At 37.5% G+C, this 20,690-nt stretch overlaps 1 protein-coding gene across 5 annotated transcripts in view; it reads right to left on the bottom strand.

Annotated features, from left to right (window-relative positions):
• The window catches only part of STIL (STIL centriolar assembly protein), a 72,781-nt gene that overhangs the window by 33,787 nt on the left and 18,304 nt on the right, over positions 1-20,690 (bottom strand). For 4 of the 5 annotated variants that reach the window (XM_028106955.2, XM_028106957.2, XM_028106956.2 and 1 more), the window contains 5 exons: positions 17,823-17,973; positions 15,618-15,727; positions 10,733-10,847; positions 8,492-9,430; positions 2,384-2,549 (listed from right to left, as the gene is read on the bottom strand). In XM_028106955.2, coding sequence (XP_027962756.1) covers positions 2,384-2,549; positions 8,492-9,430; positions 10,733-10,847; positions 15,618-15,727; positions 17,823-17,973 — 1,481 coding nt within the window. The remainder of the gene's footprint in view (positions 1-2,383; positions 2,550-8,491; positions 9,431-10,732; positions 10,848-15,617; positions 15,728-17,822; positions 17,974-20,690) is intronic. The other variant, XM_028106958.2, reaches the window with a different exon arrangement.

Here is a 20,690-nt window from a genome sequence, read left to right as displayed (position 1 = left end):
TATAGAATAAACATGCTTTTAAAAGCCATTTAGTTCTAACAATTATTAAGAATACTTTTTTCTGCATATAAGTAATAACCACCCCAGGTCATCCAAGTTGAGTAACTGAATATGAATCTATGAGGTTTCAAAATAATTTTAGAGTATCAGTTTAAACATGTAAATGACTTCATTCAATTATCTTTTATTCACACACATTATGATTCAGGCATCATGTTAGCTAATGAGTTACAACCGTGGAATAAGGCAGCGTTTGAGATCCCAAAAGCTTATAGTCTAGGAACAGATACAGAGAGAACCAAGTATAATACAGTAAAAGTACAGAGTTTATAGGAGGAAACTGCACTTTCTTGGTATGTTTGGTATGTATGTTTGGTTAGCTCACAATACCCACAGCTCCTTGTCCACTACCCCTTTACCACATACAAACTTCCTCTGGGAACTGTCACCCCTGCAATTAACAAAGGTGAGACTCCAGCAGATATGTCCCTATTACATGCTTCTCAACCCCCTTACCACTGAACCAGGGATTAAACCCTAATCCAAACTAAGCCATTCAGGTTCTCTGCAATTTGAAACAAGACTAAAGGAGAGTAACCTGGTTTGTGTAGATGGCTAAAACTGTGTAACACATACACTTTGGAGCTTTGGGTGAGCTAGAAAAAACTGAGTAGAAAAACTGACTAAAACAGCCATATAGCTGGACAGTCCTAATGGTATTCCAGTTTCTAGTTCCAGTTTTTTCTTGAAGTCAGCCCCACTCTTGGCCTTGGTTTTCATGAAACCACCTCATATCCTTCCACTAAATTCCCCTTCCTTACTTAAATTATTTCAAAGTGGTTTACATTACTTGCAGCCAAAGAATCTTGACTAATACTCAGTAATATCTGACTTATAAATGTACAAGAGGTTCTTCCTCCCCTCTACGTGGACAGTTAACAAATGGGTTCAGAGACAGAATATAGAAATCTGCCTTCCTTCTTTTTCTCCCTCTCAAATCTTTATTCTCCAGGCTCAAATCTTCATCTGTTACTTCTACAAATCTTAGGTCATCAACCCATCTCCACTCATCAAATGTTTGGGTATCACCATCTTCATTTCCCAAAGCAGCTCAAATGCAATAGATATTTAGACCGAACTCATCCTCTCTCTTTTGCTTTTCTAACTTGTCTTCCCTAGGTCATCTAAGCTGAAAATCCTGGAGTAACTTTTATTTTCATTTTTAATAAACTTTTAATATTAGAATAATTCTAGATTTATAGAGAAGATAATACAGAGTATACTGTATACTCACCAGTTTGACCTGATGTTAACATCTTACATTACCGTGGCACATTTTTCAAAATTAAGAAACCAATATTAGTGCATTACAATTAACTAAATCTCCAGACTTTATTTGGATTTCACTGATTTTTCCACTAATATCCTATTTCTGTTCCGGGATCCAAACCAGTAACTTTAGAATCCTACCTCTTCCAATTGCCATATCCAATTAGTTACCAAATCTTAACACCCTACACAACTCTTTCTCTTCATTCTTACCACCATCACCTTATGTACTAGGCATCTTGCTAGATCTTGGGGACATTCTTAAAGATCTCATGGTCTGGTGGTGAGCAAACATGTAAAAAAATATATGTCATTTACATTATTAACTGATTTTTCAAAAAGGCCTTCAATAGTGCTTACTGAATAAAGGAGAGATTCCTTTTCGAAAGATGTAATAAAGGTTCTCCATAAAATAGGACAGTACTAGACAATTCAGAGCCCTGTGTTTTCTCACTGTGCCCCCACTATTTTCTCTACCCATCCTGTTCTGCCATCTCTCCACTCCACCTACGAAAACCCTACATACCCTTTAAGGCCCAGAATCAATACCACTGCATAGATGAAACAAACCTTCCCTGATCCCTCAAACCACAGATGACTTTTCTTTTTTTTTTTTAAAGATTTTATTTATTTGAGAGAGAGAATGAGAGATAGCACGAGAGGGAAGAGGGTCAGAGGGAGAAGCAGACTCCCCACTGAGCAGGGAGCCCGATGCGGGACTCGATCCCGGGACTCCAGGATCATGACCTGAGCCGAAGGCAGTGGCTTAACCAACTGAGCCACCCAGGCGCCCACAGATGACTTTTCTTATAAGAATTGGGTCCAGTCCAGGAAAGAAGCAAAAACAATGTATGATGTCACGTGGTCTCCCATTTGTTTTCAGATATAGTTCTCCTTCATAAAAAGTAAAATTACAAAGACTTAAGTAAGTGATACTCTCTTCACCTTGGCTTTGGTTCTGTTTGTACCATGTACCAATTTCAATGTAAAAATTTTAAGTGATTTGAAAAGCATTTTTTAAAAATTCCTTACAAATAAAAAAAAATGAAATTACCTGTGCTCACAGCAATGCTTACACTTTTTCTCATATGCAAGCCAGGGGAAGACTGTGCTTCCATGGAAACCAGCTCCATTTGTCTCGCAGCTTGCACCGTGTCTTCAGCAGAGGTTGTCTTGGGGGAACAGGGCTGCAGAGACTGTGCTTCCAATAAACGCTGAATCTATATCAATTAAAAACATATTTTAAACTGGCAGTGAAGTAATCAACCAAATTGGCGGTGGAGTTTAAAAATGAATTACAGGGCGCCTGGGTGGCTCAGTCGTTAAGCGTCTGCCTTCGGCTCAGGTCATGATCCCAGGGTCCTGGGATCGAGCCCCACATTGGGCTCCCTGCTCTGCGGGAAGCCTGCTTCTCCCTCTCCCACTCCCCCTGCTTGTGTTTCTGCTCTCACTATGTCTCCCTCTGTCAAATAAATAAATAAAATCTTAAAAAATAAAATAAAATAAAAATGAATTACAAAGGCCCCAATTATAAATAACTTTTAACTCTATTTTCTCACAATTCAGTTAGATCATACCATAAAACTTATTCAATGCAGAAATCACTATCCTTCATTATTAAGAAGCACTTAAGTAGGTTAAGTGTAAATTTTATTTATTTATTTATTTATTAAAGTAAACTCTATGCCCGACACAAGGCTCTAACTTAGAATGCTGAGATCAAGAGTTGCATGTTCTACTGACTGAGCCAGCCAGGTGCCCCATGGCTAAGTGTAAATTTAAAAGTGAAAACATAAAGGTATTTAAACTGGCATTCATAAATGGACACTTGTGTAAAAAAGCCTGAATATTAACACTTCTTATCAGTATTTCATTCCAATTCCACTTACAAATCAAAATTAGGAGCTATATTCTAACTCTTTACCACATAGTGAACATTTTTACACAAGGTTCTTCTTATAAAGGTTAATCAGAATACCCCAGGTTTGGCCATGCTAAAACTGGGAATTATTAATAACAGTAGCAAACACATACTGAATGCTTCCTGTTTTATAAGACACTACAATAAAAGCTTTTATGCATGATTATTATAATCCACCCCATAAAGAATCTACTACTATTAAACACACTTTACAGATAAGAAAACTTGAGAAATTAAAGTTACTTGCCCAGGTCATGTAACTAACAAGTAGCAAAGCTGAGGTTCAAACACCAAAAGTTTCCCCTGCTCCTTTTGAAACTGAAATATAACTCACATATCATAAAATTCATCCCTTTAAAGTATACAAGTCAGTGGTTTTTATTAAATTCACCACAAAGTTTGCAACCATCACCACCATCTAATTCTAGAACATTTTCATTAATCCCCTGAAAAAACCTGTACCCACTAGTGGTCACTCTCCATTGCCCTCACCCAGCCCTCTGGCAACCACTAATCTACTTTCTGTCTCTACAGATTTGCCTATTCTGGACATTTTACATAAATAAAACCACACAATATGTGGCTCTGTATCTTGCTTCTTTCACTCAGCGTAACATTTTCAAAGTTCATCTGTGTTGTTGGATACATCACATTGTGTTTACCCATTCATCAGTTCATGGATATTGGACTGTTTTCACTTTTGGCTATTTAGAGATAAGTTGCTATGAACATTTGTGTACAAGTTTTTATGTGAGCATATTTTTTTCATTTCTCTTGGGTATATACTTAGGAGTAGAAGAGCCTCCCTTTTTAAACACTGTGATTTTCTAATTCCCTATAAATTATACTATTGTGGGGATGCCTGGGTGGCTCAGTCAGTTAAGTGTTTGCCTTTGGCTCAGGTCATGATCCCAGTCTCCTGGGATCAAGTCCCTCATCCAGCTCATTGCTCAGCAGGGAGCCTGCTTCTCCCTCTGCCTCTGCCTGCCACTCCCCCTGCTTGTGGCGTGCTCTCGCTCTCTGACAAAATCTTAAAAAAAAATTACACTATTGTGTTCAATTCATCTCATTCATTTCAGCAAATTAACTTTACTAATATAGGAAAATATAAATTATCAAAAAATAATTAAGATCAGTAGAAATATAACCTGCATTAATAATACAAAATGGCTTATGTATTTATAGTGGTTTACAGTGTGGATTTTGGTATCATGAAGATATAAGTTTAAATGCTACTCTGTTAACTTTTAGGATGAGCTATTTAACCACTATGAGCCTCAGTATCACTTAAAACTAAAGTAGCTGTAAGGATTAAGAAACAAAATAATTGTAACTTTTTGAGTATTTACTATAGCCAGGACCTACACTAACCACTTTATATATACACATATACATAAACTCATTTAACCATCAAATCTACATATAATACTAATCACTGCTCCCAATTTACAGATGAGAAGAGTAAGGTTTAGAGAGATCACACAGGAAACATTCAATAAAGCTATAGTGATTAATTGAATGGTACTGGTGCTAGAACAGACAGGCAAATCAATGGAGAATATAGTACAGAAATAGATACAAACATATGATACTTCCATTACACCATAAAAAAAATATTTCCAAGTCAATAACAAAAAGATATACTATTCAATAAATATATGAGGCCAGCTGAGGATTAAAAAGGAAAAACCTCTTATCTCATATATCAAAATAAAGCAAAAATATAATCCTGAAGGAGGGAAGGTGAAGAATAAATTTTTTATAATCTTGAAGAAGGCTTTTCTAAACATAATTAACACCCAGATAGAAAATGACCGGTAAATCTAATTACATCTAAATTGGAATATTCTGCACAAAACAAATGGTTAAAACAAAAAACATTTTTTTTAAGATTTTATTTATTTATTCATGAGAGACAGAGAGAGAGAGAGAGAGGGGCAGAGGGAGAAGCAGGCTCCCAAGGAGCAGGGAGCCCGACACAGGACCTGATCCCAGGACCCTGGGATCATGACCTGAGCTGAAGGCAGACGCTTAACCATCTGAGCCACCCAGGCGCCCAAAAACAAAAAACATTTAAGACAAACTGTAAGAAATGCTTACCACATATACATGATAAAAAACCCATTTCCTTATATACAATGAGCTCTTACAAATTAATTAGAAAAGGACCTAAAATGAGTAAATGACAGACTTTACACAAAGAAAAAATAAATGGCCAATAAATAATAAAATGATCCATCTTGATTACACAATACAGTGCAAATTAAAAAAGTGTCTTTTTATAAGACTGATACTAATTTTAATAGTTTGATATGCACATGTTGGAGATGTGGAAAAACAACTTTGGAGTATTAAATCGGTACAACTTTTCTGGGTGGCCATTCTCACTCATTCAAGTTACAAAATACGTATTAAGTAATTATTATAAGTGAAGTACTATTCAAGGTGCTAAAAAAATACAGTGATGAATCTTGTAAGTTCCCTCCCTAGAGCTCCCGAGACACAAAAACCAAAAATTCATAATTAAGACCTGACTGCTGAGAAAGAGCGAGCCATTAGAAGGTTTGGGCAGGGGCGCCTGGGTGGCTCAGTCATTAAGCGTCTGCCTTCAGCTCAGGTCATGATCCCATCGGGCTCCCTGCTCAGTGGGAAGCCTGCTTCTCCCCCTCCCACTCCCCCTGCTTGTGTTCCCTCTCTCGCTGTGTCTCTGTCAAATAAATAAAATCTTTAAAAAAAAAAAAAGAAGGTTTGGGCAGAGGGCAAGCTCAAGAACCTAAATTGGAAACAAACAAGTTCATGTTTTTGAAGAACAAAAAGCACACCCTGCAACTGAAGTGTAGTGACTATGGAAGGCAGCAGCAAGAGAAGAGCTAGAAGAGGCACACAGAGCCGAATGACAAGGTTTCAAGGGCCAGGGTAAGAAATTTGGATTTTCTAATTGCAAAGAAAACCACTGAGAGTGTTAAGCAGAAGCTCTATGATCTGACTTGAGTGTTAAGAAGATGGCTGTCGTGTTTCCAACTGCAGGAAAAATAGGGACAGTACTGGAAGTAGCATGGTTGGGTAAGAGAAGATGGTTTCAATCAGGGAGGAGGCAGGAAAGATGGTTAAGGAACAGTTTAGTTCAAGATACATCTGCAAAGTGAAACCTGGGTTTCTGACACCCAGGATTTTTGCCTGAGCAACAGGATGAGAAGTGATGTCATTAACTGAAATAGTAATGATAATGAAAACAGTAATAGTTAACATGTACCGAGCACTAACTATATGCCAGGCACTATTCTAAGCCACCTTTCCCTAGTAACTCATTCAATCCTTAGAACTCCATACATTTATGTACATTCTTATTTTGTGAATGAGAAAACAGAAGTCTGAGAGGTGAAGTAATTTGTCCAAGATTGCATTAATTTATGTTACACTGAAACTGGACTAGAACCCTAGGAGGCTGGTGCCAGAGCCCAATCCCTTCACCACTACACAAAAATGAGACTTGGAACAAGTCTCCATTAGGACAGGAACAAGTTTGGCTATCTTTGAACATTTAAAATGTGTGTTCTCTTCGACTACACAAATTTGCTTCTAAGGATCTATGCTACAGATATATGCACACATGCAGGGAAATGCCAAGTACAAGGATGTTGACTGCTGCACTGTTTGCAATAGCAGAAATTTCAAACTGTGGAATAGGAGACTAATTAAAAAATTTGTTATCATTTTAACAAAACCCTATACAGAATTAAGACAGTTCTATATATACTTAGAAATACAAAATGTGTTAAGATACTTTTTTTACATGTAAATAAGGTGGTACCTAAAATAAATTCAAAAAATTTCACATGAGCAAAATAGTATGTGTATTTATCATTAAAGCATTTTCTACATTTTTTATATTTTCCAAGTATGATGCATATAATGTATTCATTAGTCTATATTTACATTTTAATCCCAAGTAACTAAGATTTCTATTTAAAAGATCTTTTTAGTCTGTCCTTTTTAAAAAACAAAACAAGAAATAAATGAGAACTATTTCTTTTCAATGTGAAATCTTTAGCTACATTAAAATGTGTGCCAAATATTTATAAGGATTTGTAAAAATCAAACATATTTTACAATTTCCAAGAATTTACTAGGTCTAAAAAACAGTGTAACTACATTTTTCTCAGGTGTCCTATCTACAGCATTTTTAAGCAGAAGTGGTCTTTAAAAAAATTTTTTTTAAAGATTTTACTTATTTATTTGGGAGAGAGAGAGCACGAGGGCGTAAGTGACGGTAGAGGGAGAGGGAGAAGCAGATTCCCTGCTGAACGGGGAGTCCACCATGGGGCTTGAACTCGGGACCCTGGGATCATGATCTGAGCTAAAGGCAGATGCAGCTTAACTGACCAAGCCATCCAGGTGCTCCTAAGCAGAAGTTTTAAATTGTCTTTGTTTTTCCAAAATGCAAACACTATGACTCCAGTTTTACAAAACAAAGATTTTTAAAAAATCATACATGTATATAATGTCCATTATACATATATTTGCATAGTTACAGGATCATGGACAAAACATGGAAGAATACATTTCAGGTTGTTTTCATTCATACTGGGGGGCGGGGGGAAGGACGGAGGTAGGGGATTTGTGGTATGTGGAAGAAGGGGACCAGTAAGAAAAGGAAAAAAAAATGTACAAGACTGAATGGTGTAATGATATAACTAAAAGACTGAAAACTGCCACAAAGGCCTGAAGAAAGGAAGCATTTCATAATAAAATGAGTGAAACATGTCTAATGTAGATATACAGAAGAGGTTCTAGATCTATTCTCTAAAGGTACACTGGCTAAAAGTACTAAACATACTACAGGGTTGACAAATTACAGCTGCATCAGAATCCATTGTGCAGGTTTTACATTTAGTTTTATACCAAGGTTTACTAAACTACATAGTCTTGTTAGAGGTAACAAATGAAAAAAAAAGTAGTTATGTTGTAGATTAGGATATGCACAAGGCAGAGAAGAGAAGGCTTACTTTCTAGTCCCCGTTTTACTCCTAATTAGCAATGTGTCATTGCGTAAATTATTTTCTCTAATTCTTTTTACTTATCTGTAAAACAAAAGGAACTAGAATTCAGTTTCCAAGGTTTTTTCTAGTTTTGATATTCTACAATTTTACCCCATAAACTGTAATTACTGAAGAATTGCCAGTTATTTTTAAGAAACCATATTAATACCATGAATTAAAAGAACTAAGAAAGCTCGCAAACCTGTGCCTGAAGCAGTTTCAGCTGTCTGTCTTGTTCTGTGAGGAATCTATATGCATCTGGAGATAGTCCCATCATTCCATTATCTGACTCAGTCTTGGGTGTGTGCATGCACACTGCACAAGGTGGTGGGTTACAGGAGTCCACATGTGAGGGTAGTCTTGCCACAGGCGATGGTTCTACAATGCTGTGGGGAGAGCAACCACCCGTGTTTCCCTGAGGTCTCAGGGCTATAGGACTACTTGAAGAACAGAATGCATCAGGGTACAGAGCTGGACATCCACCTGGGTGAAATAATGAATGCTTGTGAAGGGCTTCAGACTGGAGGTCTTGAATAGACCCTACTGTATTCATTCCTTGCCAAGAATTTATTGAACTATACTGCATGTGGCCATGGTGCTGACAACAACTACAAACATTTGTAGGACAGTAAGATGGTGGTGGTGGAGTAGGTATCTGAAGTTCCACTGGTCTTCCTGAATTATGGGATGAAAAAACAAAATTGTGTGGGTGAGACCGTGAGGCAAGAGAAGACTGCTTGGAATTAAATGTGGAGGATCTTACAGGATATTCTTCTGTGTATACATTTGTATCAGAAGATGGCCTATTAAGAGAAGATAGTTTAACACTGTTCCTGATATGCGGGTTCCTGTTCTTACAGCTAGATGGCTGTCTTCCTTTGCTGTGTCTCAAAGGAACAGTGCTCTGGGTTAATTGACTTGGTAGCCCTTTCAAGGAAAGCTCTCCAGCTTCAGCTTCTAGACTGCGTTTGTCATTGTAAAGCTGGGGTTGCAATGGCTCCAAGTGTTCAGAGTTGTTAATCAACAAAGAAGGATTTTCATTATTCACCATTTCCAATGGCTTAGGCAGAGGATTTGATTCTATGAAATTGCCATCCAACACAAGGGAAAGTTCAGGAACTGATGGTTGGATCTTAGAAACCTATAAATGGGAAAGAAATGAAAGAGGAAAAGTATTTTTTAGGCTGTTGCACTAATCTAATATTTTCCAAATTATATCAAATTACTTATTAAAAAGTATTTATTCTTTAGACAGTTGACACATATTTTCTGGGCATCTTCTACGTGCTAGCACTAGGAATACAATTGTGAGTAAAATAAACAAGGTCCCTGCCTTCACAAACTCACTGAACAATGGAACTCCTTTTATTGGAACACTGTTTAATGTTGCTTAAATCACATAACACAATATGGGAAACTGTCTTATAATAGACTTTTTTACTCTCTCTGCAAAGAATGTATCACTGGCAGAATGCTTCAATAGATCTTGTAGCAAATAATGTTTCTGCATCCCAAGTAACCAAAGATCTTCTGATAAGTATTTCAGAATATTTTTCTACTAAGTGAAATTATTCCATTGTTATTCTTTTTACCAACTAAAAGTTGGAAGAGAGGAGAAAAAAGTAAACTAAATATTTGTATGGTGAATATGGTTATGATTTGATATTAATTTTTATTTATTTATTTATTTTTAAAGATTTTATTTATTTATTTATTTGACAGAGAGAGACAGCGAGAGAGGGAACACAAGCAGGGGCAGAGGGAGAGGGAGAAGCAGGCTTCCCGCGGAGCAGGGAGCCCAATGCGGGGCTCGATCCCAGGATCCCGGGATCGTGACCTGAGCCGAAGGCAGATACTTAACAACTGAGCCACCCAGGCGCCCCTTGATATTAATTTTTAAAAATCTTTCCTATTCCTTTTTCTTCTAACAACTAATTGGTCCAATTAAGGCATGACAATTCCACAATAAGCCACAGGTTGCCTGCAATCAAAAAATTATAACAGGGGTTATTAGCAATCTCCAAAAGCAAGTATCATTTTTCTCAGATTTGGTGATAACAATCAATGGTACAGAATGTTGAGACTATATGGGTTAAAAACACCAAGTTCTGAAACCAAACCTCCTGAATTCCAGCTTTCCTATTTACTAGTTGTGTAATACCGGACAGGCAACTTAACCAATCTGTGCCTCAGTTTTCTCTGGAAGCAATAATTATATGTACTTATTACAACATGTACACGTATATGCATATGCATTATTGTATCTATAACACATAATAGTTACCTGTACCTGTATATACAGATATAACCATATAGATACATACCTAGATATATCTCTGATAAAACTTAAATAAGTTTCAGGTAATATTATTGAATGCTTTAACATGAAGAGATTTTTAGGTTTCTAACCACATAGGTGGGTTCTTTACAATGTTAGTGATACCTTCTGACTCACAGGATGAGGACTAGGAATTGGTCTTGGAGAAAAATCTTCATCTTCAACACCAGAGTCATGATCATTTATTGGCACTTTTCCTGGAGATGACTTTTGGGAAGACCTAAAGAATAGAGGGGAGTGAAGAAAAGTCTTCAGTAATCTATTTACCTTTTCTTTCTTTTTGAAACTGAATAAAGTCCTTTAATAAGCCCCAGCAATATCTGGATCATTTAATTTAGTATTTGACAACCACAGATTATTTTGTTTTTCAGGCCAGTGTTAGCTGCCTAGAAAAGCTGGTCCAGTCAGATTCATGCTTAATAAACTACTCCCTTTGCCTGATCATGGGAAGTTTAACCCAGTTATTTTTAAAGTCACAAAATATCAACAGTTACTGAGCATCTTCTGATTAACCACTTTGAGGAACGTAGTTATAAATAAAGCATAGTGCTTGCCATAAAAAAATTATAAACTGGTCATAAAGCTGTACACTCACTGCATTATACACTCACTGTGTTAAAAAGGAAACTTGATAAGGAACTACTACATACTCTGATACACTTATATCTGTGATGGGAAACTGAGACATTAACTGAGGTACCTCCTCCTACTGAATGAGATGTAGTCATTGTGTCACAGGGGACTGCCCCAATAGAACAGAGAAAAATTTTGAGTGCTGGTATGGAGTTTTAAAAGCTGAGAGTTTAAGACTAAAATTTGGAAGACTATATGTATCAGGTTTTTTTGCATCCTAGATAAAGTCTCAATAGGATGAGTTCAGGGAAGAGAAAAGAAAAGCCAGAAGGAAGCTAAAAGAGTGCAGACACTGACGGAATCCCTAAGAAAGGGTCCGACATCCTGTCTCCCTGGCAGGGAGCACAAAAGAAACCCCCAGGTAGATTTGGAAGGTCTGAGAGACCTTTATCCTAAACCCTGATGGGTCTGAGAAGCAAACACTCACAGAGTTCCTTCTGAGCCATGGTGCTGCAAAAAAACAATCAGAACGTCTGCATGGTATGTTTAAGCATCAGGGTCTGCACTCAGCCCCAGCACCCAAAAGTGACACGGAGAGTATTATGATACCCCCTGTGCCTCAGTGCAGCATGGACATGACAGAGAACCAGTGACCTGACTAGAGTAAGGAGGTCAGAGCAGAGGCCCACACAAATCTATTGCCAAAGACCAGATGCAAATGAAAACACCTGAGCAGATAGCAGCTTGGCTGGATCATAATCACGTCATCCCACATCGCTACTACTGGCACAGCATTAATTCCTCCAAACTGCATATAACTTCACAGAAAAGAAGATAAACAGATATTGAATTGACTGAAATTTGGTTTCTATAACAACTGGGCAGTCAAATTAGAAATTAAGTTCAATTACTTTTAAAAAGAAAAAAAGTTCCATTTTTTGAAACCAAGTTTGTGGCAAAGAATTTTTTTTAAAAGATTTTATTCATTTATTTATTTGAGAGAGAGAGAGAGAGAGGAAGAGCACATAAGCAGGGGGAGAAGCAGAGGGTGAGGGAGAAGCAGACTCCCCACTGAGCAGGGAGCCCAATGTGGGACTTGATCCCAGGACCCCAGGATCATGACCTGAGCCAAAGGCAGACGCTTAACCAAGTGAGCCATACAGGAGCCCCAGGAATTAATATTTGCTACATGCTTACTTATGATAACACAAACATATATAAACACACACATAAAATTTCTGACATTGAGCAATAGAATTCATTTCTGAGCTTTTGTAGTAGCCAAAGCAAAAAGAAAAAAACTTTATGTTGTGTAAGTATAACATCAGTTCTTTAGGTGAGACAAACATTTTACTAAAATAAAAGTGACTGTTACTAAATCTTTGATCAGAGTTGAAAACTGGCAAAGTTTTCAAAAATAACGTTAAAGAAATCAGGGTGCCTGGGTGGCTCAGATGGTTGGGCATCTGCCTTTGGCTCAGGTCATGATCCCAGGGTCCTGGGATCAAGCCCCACGACAGGCTCCCTGCTCAGCGGGAAGCCTGCTTCTCCTTCTCCCTCTGCCTGCTGCTTCCCCTGCTTGTATACTCTCTGTCAAAAATAAATAAAATCTTAAAAAAAAAAGAAGTTATAAGTGTCTCCTTAATCTGGCTTTTTCTTCCATAAAATCTTGAATAAAGACTTAAAAAGACAGTGAAGGCGTTCCTGAAAAGCTATAAGAATATAGTTGTCCAGTGATCTAACCTATAGCAAGGATAACTTAAAATGCCCAAAGATGGAGACAGTATACCTCTAGTATCTTTCTAATCTTCAGAACCTGTGACTATGTTTACTGCATTTAGTAAAAGGGAGTGTGTAGATGTGATTAAGTTAAGGATCTTGAGATGTGGAGATTATCCTAGATTATCTAGGTAGGCTCAATGTAATCACAAGGGCCTTTATAAGATGTAGGCAAAAAGGTCAGAGTCAGAGGAGATGTAAGGATAGAAGCAGAAGTCAGAAGCTAGCTTTGAAGATAGAGAGGCCACCAGAACAGGAATGGCCTCTAGATGCTGGAAAAGGGAATAAAATGGATTCCACACTAAAGCTTCCAGAAGGAATGCAGCCCTATCATCACTTTGATTTTAGCCTCAAAGACCATTTCAGACTTCTGATGTCCAAAACCGGAAGACAATATATTTGTATTGTTTCTAAGTCAACAAGTTTGCGGTAATTTGTCAGAGCAACAACAAGAAACTAATACAGATTCAATCATAATTCCCATTTTACAGATGGAATAATGATGTTTAGAACCAGGACTTGAATGCAGATGTCTTATACCATAAACTGAGCTCAAAACTATTATGTTGTGCCCTAGAATATAAACAGTTGGTATAGCTGACATTTATTTTAAAATTGTATCATAGTTAATTTCCACCTATAGAATCAAGTGTTAAGGACAGATGAATGAATGCTATAAAAAAAAGTCAAGCCATTTTCTCAATAATTGCAATAATCTACAATGAACTTTATTTATACCTCCTGTTTCTCATGCAACATACTAAACAGACAGTATTCAAGGGGCCCATAGACAGGTTATGGTTATAGTCAAAAAGTTGAGAGGGCGCCTGGGTGGCTCAGTCGTTAAGCGTCTGCCTTCAGCTCAGGTTATGATCCCAGGGTCCTGGGATCAAGCCCCGCATCGGGCTCTCTGCTCTGCGGGAACCCTGCTTCTCCCTCTCCCACTCCCCCTGCTTGTGTTCCCTCTCTCTGTGTGACTCTCTCTGTCAAATAAATAAATAAAATCTTAAAAAAAAAAAAGTTGAGAAAAGGACAAATTAACTGCTAGAGCAAGTTAAAATAAGAATAGTTTTAGGGGCACCTGGCTGGCTCAGTCAGTAGAGCATACAACTCTTGATCTCAGAGTCCTGAATTTGAGCCCCACGTTGGGTGCAGAGTTTACTATAAAAACAATAGTTTCAGACCTACAGCATCAAAGAATAAACCAGCACCCCAAAGTAACATTTAAATGAGGTTATTAAATATTTGGCAAATTACTAACTTAAATTAGCGGACCTCCCCAATAACATGGAGAACATTCAACACTTCATCACTGGACTATAAATTCCAAGAGGGAAGAAATCATGTCTGCAGCTGTTTTTAATACCATCATATCCCCAGCTTTTAGCACACTATCTGGCATATAGTAGAATACATGAGAAAGCTGGAATAGGGATCTGAAGGGTTAATTTTATGTGTCAACTTGGCTAGGCCATGGTAACCAGATATTTGGTCAATCATTATTCTAGATGTTTCTGTGAAGATATTTTTTGGGGGTTGGGGGGAGAGGGTGGGGAATGGGGCAGAGGGAGAGAGAGAATCTTAAGCAGGCTCCATGCCCAGTGTGGAGCCTGATGCTGCACTCAATCTCACAACCCTGAGACCAGGACCTGAGCCAAAATCAAGAGTCGGACACTTAACTGACTGAGCCACCCAGGCGCCTCTCTGTGAAGGTATTTTTAGATGAGATTAACATCAAAATCAGTAGACTCTGAGTAAAGCAAATTATCCTCCACAATGTGGATGGGCCTTATCCAGTCAGCTGAAGGCCTTCATAGAACAAAGCATTACCACCCCCAAGAAGAGGGAATTCTGCTTGCAAACCACCTTTGGACTCTAACTGCAACTCAGCCCCCACAATTGCATGAACCAATTCCATAAAACAAATCTTTCTCTCCCTCACTCTCTCTCCATCCTGCTGTTTCTGTTTCTCTGGAGAACCCTACTATAGAGGAATATCTTTTTTACCAGAAAAGGTATATACAGACCCAAAAAGCCACAGCCACTAGTCAATTAATATTCCCCAAGTGCATTTTCTTTTTTAGGTAGAGAAGTTATATTTTATAATAGTTTCTCTGATAGGACCAGGTTTAGAACTACAAGGACGAGAAAAACAATACAAGGCAAACTAAACAAAAACAAGATGCTTCTTCCTAAACAAGATAATTTCTTGACACTTTCCCCCCTATGTAATAAAGCAACTCAAATGACAACCGTATTAAAGTTGTCACTTCATTAAAATTATCATCCAATGGGACACCTGGGTGGCTCAGTCAGTTAAGAGTCTGCCTTCAGCTCAGGGCATGATCCCAGGGTCCTGGGATTGAGTCCCATTATCAGGCTCCCTGCTCGGCGGGGAGTCTGCTTCTCCCTTTGCCTGCTGCTCCCCCTGCTTGTGCTCTCTCTCTCTGACAAATAAGATCTTAAAAAAAATATGTATCATCCAACGTCTGAGTATGAAGTAATGCATTTAAAGCAAGGACATCTTATGGTAGCTAAGATATATAATCAGTTTCATCAGATTGGGGAGTTACTTTATTACTCATCAAAAACTAGTGAATATAATTAAAGTATACACGATAACAAAAATATCTTTTACCTTTTAATTGAAAGATTCTTGGAAACCTTGTTGAAAAACTCTGTTTCTACATTTTGGCTTTCAGCAGTCAGTTCAAAATGGATTGAGTTCTTGTCAGAAGGTTCAACATTCTGAAATAAAGTAGGTTGTACTTTGAGAGCTGACTTAAATAAAAACACAAGAGAATTTTATTTAGATGAAAAGTGTCTCTGAAATACTGGGAGAAAGGAGACATTTCTATTACTGTACCTTTTTTAAAAAATCATTTTTAAAATTGAGATATAACATTATATTAGTTTCAGGTGTGCAACATAATGATTCAGTATTTGTATATACTGCAAAATGCTCACCACAATAAGTCTAGTTAACATCCATCATCATACAGTTATAATTATTTTTCCTCGTGTTGAGAACTTTTAAGATCTACTGTCTTAGCAACTCTCAAAGATATTAATTATAGTCACCATGCTATACATTACATCCTCATGTCTTATTTTATAACTGACAGTTTGTACCTTTTGACTCCCTTCACCCATCCTGCCCACCCCCAAACCTCCATCAATCTGTTTTCTGTATCGACCAATCTATTTTCTGTATCTATGAGTTCAGTTTGATTGTTTTTTTTTAGATTTCACCCATAAGATCATATGGTATTTGGCCTTCTCTGACTTCTTTCTCTTAGCATAAGGCCCTCAAGGTCCATCCATGCTGTCACAAATGACAGGATTTCTTCTTTTTTGACTGAATAACATTCCACTGTACGTATATATATACACCACATTTTCTTTATCCATTCACCTATCAATGGATACTTAGGTTGCTTCTATGTCTTGGCTATTGTAAACAGTGCTGTAGTCAACATGGGGATACATATATCTTTTCAAGTCTGTGTTTTCGTTTCCTTTGGATAAATATCCAGAAGTGGAATTGCTTAAACATATGTTCTATTTTTATGTAACCTTTTTTTATGTAACCTTTTTTAAACTGTCAGTTTCCCCGCCACATAAACGAAAGTGAAAACTCAATTAATTACCTGTATTATATAACTCACTCAATAATCAGGGATTCAGTGAAAATAATAACTGTGAACTGAGGATGTGATCTAAAGAACTGATATATGTCTCTAAAATGGAAATAAATTATTAGACTTCAATTAAGATAATTATATTTATAATTAAAATACAGAATTTCTTTTTAAAGTTTTACTTCTTTAAGTAAGCTCTACAACCAACATGGGACTTGAGCTCACAACCCCGAGATCAAGAATCTCACACTCTTTCAAATGAGCCATCCAGGCACCTTGAGAATTTTTTATTATTAGTCTGAGACATAGGACAATCAATCATTTTACTGAAAAGTAGTCTCTGAATGTTTTTACATAATGACACTTATGGTTTCAAATATTTACTTTTTCTGTGACCATCACCTATGTATTTTTATGTGTTTTATGAGATACAGCAATAATCTATTCTGATTTCTAAGATTATACATAAACACTGACTTTCAAATGTGAGAAATCATGTTATATCTACACATTTAAAAAATAACAGGGCAGGGGCGCTCGTCTGGCTCTAGTCTGGCTAAGCACAAAGTCCATCTGCAAAGACCCTCTAGGAGGTATGTTTGTTTGTTTGTTTAGCTCCTGGTGATCAAGGAAATCTCCATCAAAACACAAGTTAAGGGGCACCTGGATGGCTCAGTTGTTAAGCCTCTGCCTTCGGCTAGGGTCATGATCCCAGGGTCCTGGGATTGAGCCCCCGCATCACTCCCTGCTCTGCGGGAAGCCTGCTTCTCCCTCTCCCACTCCCGCTGCTTGTGTTCCCTCTCTCGCTGTGTCTCTCTGTCAAATAAATAAATAAAATCTTAAAATAAATAAATAAATATATAATAACAGGGCAAACAAAATGCTAAGTTCACAAATTAAACTCTCAATATCATAAAATGACATAAACATATAAATTCTTAATATTCTTCAAAGGCTTCAGAACAACATGGGTAAGTTATTCTGTGGAAAAGCTCTGATCCTGTATTATTTGTTCTGGAGACATGATCTAAAATTTATAAAACAACATTAACCACAAATGAATAAAGTTAATATTCAATAATAATTAGAAACAAAACCTCATAGTTTGAGTTACTACTTTAAAGGGTAAAGACCATTGGGTTTAAACTGCCAACATGCAACCCTAAACAGTCATTAATGTGCTAGGTAATCAAATCACTTACTTTGAAAAGATGTAATGTTTCCTTGCTGGTTAGTAGCTGGAACTGAAGGTCAGATGATCTGCCATCACAGGGGAGGCATTCATAAAATTCAGGATCCTTATGTGTCACAGAATAGAGAACTATAATGAAATTTCCAGATTCTGAAAAAACCCTGAACAAAAAATGCCATTTAATTAAAATTTACTGAGGATAGTTAAGAGTATATTCTAACAACTCTACATAAATCTCTCAATCTAGTTAATAAACTACCTAAGCAGTCTAATTTGGGGAATCAAACTGGGGAGCAGGATGCCTGGGTGGCTCAGGTTGTGATCTCAGGGTGTTGGGATCAGGCCTGCCTGCATCAAGCTCCGGGCTTGGTGGGGAGTTGCTTGTCCCTCTCCTTCTCCCTCTGCTCCCCCACCCAATGCACTCTGTCTCTCTCTCTCTCAAAAAAATAAATAAAATCTTAAAAAAATAAAAACTACTGAGCAAATGTGCTTACTTTTTACTGTTACTGATTTTTAATTTTTAAAATACATTTTATTATGAAATACATATTCCTTATAAAAACTTCAAGCAAAACAGGGATATATAAAACAAAATGACCACCACCCCACTCTCTGATTTAGTATATGTAACTCCCTAATTTTCTCCTTGACATACAAAAACATTTTATAGAATCTAACAAAAATGAGGCCATACCATACATAGTACAGTAGATCCTTGAACAACATGGGTTTGAAGTGTGCAGGTCCACTTACACATGAATTTTTGTCAATAAATACAGCACAGTACTATAAGTATATTTATTCTTCTTTATGAAATTTTTTTTATTTTTTTAAGGTTTCATTTATTTATTTAACAGAGAGAGAGACAGCTAGAGAGGGAACACAATCAGGGGGAGAGGGAGAAGCAGGCCTCCCGCCAAGCAGGGAGCCCAATACAGGGCTCCATCCAGGACGCTGGGACCATGACCTGAGCTGAAGGCAGACGCTTAACAACTGAGCCACTCAGGCGCCCCTCTTCTTTATGATTTTAATAACTTTTTTTTCTCCAGCTTGCTTTATTGAGGAATACCTGTAATATTGTGAGAATATTTAAAGTATATAATACATATAACATACAAAACATGTTAACTAACCAGGTTATCTATAAGGATTCTGGTCAACAGTACACTATTAGTGTAAGTTTTTGGGGAATCAAGTTATATGCAGTAGGTTTTTTTTTGTTTTTGTTTTAATTTTATTATGTTAGTCACCATAGTTTTCACTAGTTTATATCACTAGTATATCACTAGTTTTTGATGTAGTGTTCCATGATTCAATGTTTGCATATAACACCCAGTGCTCCATGCAATACATGCCCTCCTTAATACCCACCACCAGGTTAACCCATCCCCCCCTCCCCCCTCCCCTCAAAAACCCTCAGTTTGTTTCTCGGAGTCAAGTCACTCATGGTTTTGTTTTTTGTTTGTTTGTTTTAATTTATTTGACAGAGAGAGACACAGAGAGAGAGGGAACACAAGCGGGAGGAGTGGGAGAGGGAGAAGCAGGCTTCCCACAGAGCAGGGAGCCCGATGCGGGGCTCGATCCCAGGACCCTGGGATCATGACCTGAGCTGAAGGCAGACGCTTAACGACTGAGCCACCCAGGCATCCCTCTCATGGTTTTTTTAAGTAAATGCTACGCCGAACGTGGGGCTTGAACTCATGACCCAGAGATCAAGAGTCACATGCTCTCCCGACTGAGCCAGCCAGGCGCCCCTATATTTCTGACTGAGCAGCTCACCATCTGCATTGTTCAAAGGTCAACTGTATGAGTAATTGCTATTTTTTATTTGACTGTCTTGGATTTCTTCCCATGTCACTATTCTATATTATACCTCAGACCTCTTTATTCTTTTTTAGTCACTACCCAGTATTACAATTTACAGATGTGCCATTATTCATCTAGATTTCTAAAAGGGGGTATTTTAATTATTTACAATATCTCAATATCATAAGCATGGATAAAAACATTCATTTTATTATTCAGTGAGTGGCTCCACAAATATTTGTAAAGTCATCAAGAATCCTTAAAACACATACTAAAACCAACAACAGATATCCCCTTTTCAAAAGTTCACATTAGGCCACCTCACTTTTACAGAAGCCCTATGTTAGAACCTGTTTTCACTAACTGAAAGAAATCCAAAGAGGATTTTTGCTTTTACAAAAAAAGGCAAAATCGAAAATAATGTTCAGCATTTGTGTTGCATGAGCCATTACTGAGGTAGCATGCACCAAAAGCGAGAGTAGCCCTGCCAGGCTCCTTCCTCGGGAACTACACTCAGCATCTCAGCATCAAGCAGCCATAGCTTTGAACTGTGTCTGTGAGTATCGTGTTTTATCTCAATTTATTTCGTGCATGCATTAGCAAGACATGTTCTAAGGTATCAGAAAAGCCTAAGAGGTCATTTTCTCAGTTTGGGAACACTCAAAAATTTTTCCATATAAATTAATGGTAGTTGCTTCTTTGCTTTATGTCATTTCAGCTTCTGAAAGGTTTCATAGGAGCGCTCTGCTCTTTCAGATGGGGTCGGGGGGGAGGCAAGGAACCTGTATTTAAAAATACTTTAAGAAAAACAAAATTTTTTTAAATAAAGGAGCACCTGGGGGGCTCAGTCGGTTGAGCATCCAACTTTTGATTTTGGTTCAGTTGTGATCTTGGGGTTGTGAGATGGAGCCCTGTTTTGGGCTCAGGGCCCAGCACAGAGCCTGCTTGAGATTCTCCCTCTCCCTCTGCTCCTCCCCCAACACACGCAATTGCATGTACTCTCTAATAAACAAGTAAAATCTTTAAATAAATAAAAATACTTTTAGTAGTTGTCTCTCCTTTGTAAAACACT

The sequence above is a fragment of the Eumetopias jubatus genome, unplaced genomic scaffold (genome assembly GCF_037043125.1).
Source record: "Eumetopias jubatus isolate StellerSeaLion01/CBP00866 unplaced genomic scaffold, mEumJub1_p1.0 scaffold_4, whole genome shotgun sequence".
Lineage (NCBI taxonomy): Eukaryota > Metazoa > Chordata > Mammalia > Carnivora > Otariidae > Eumetopias > Eumetopias jubatus.
Note: the sequence above shows the minus strand (reverse complement) of the source record. Positions and strands in the feature narration are given on the sequence as shown.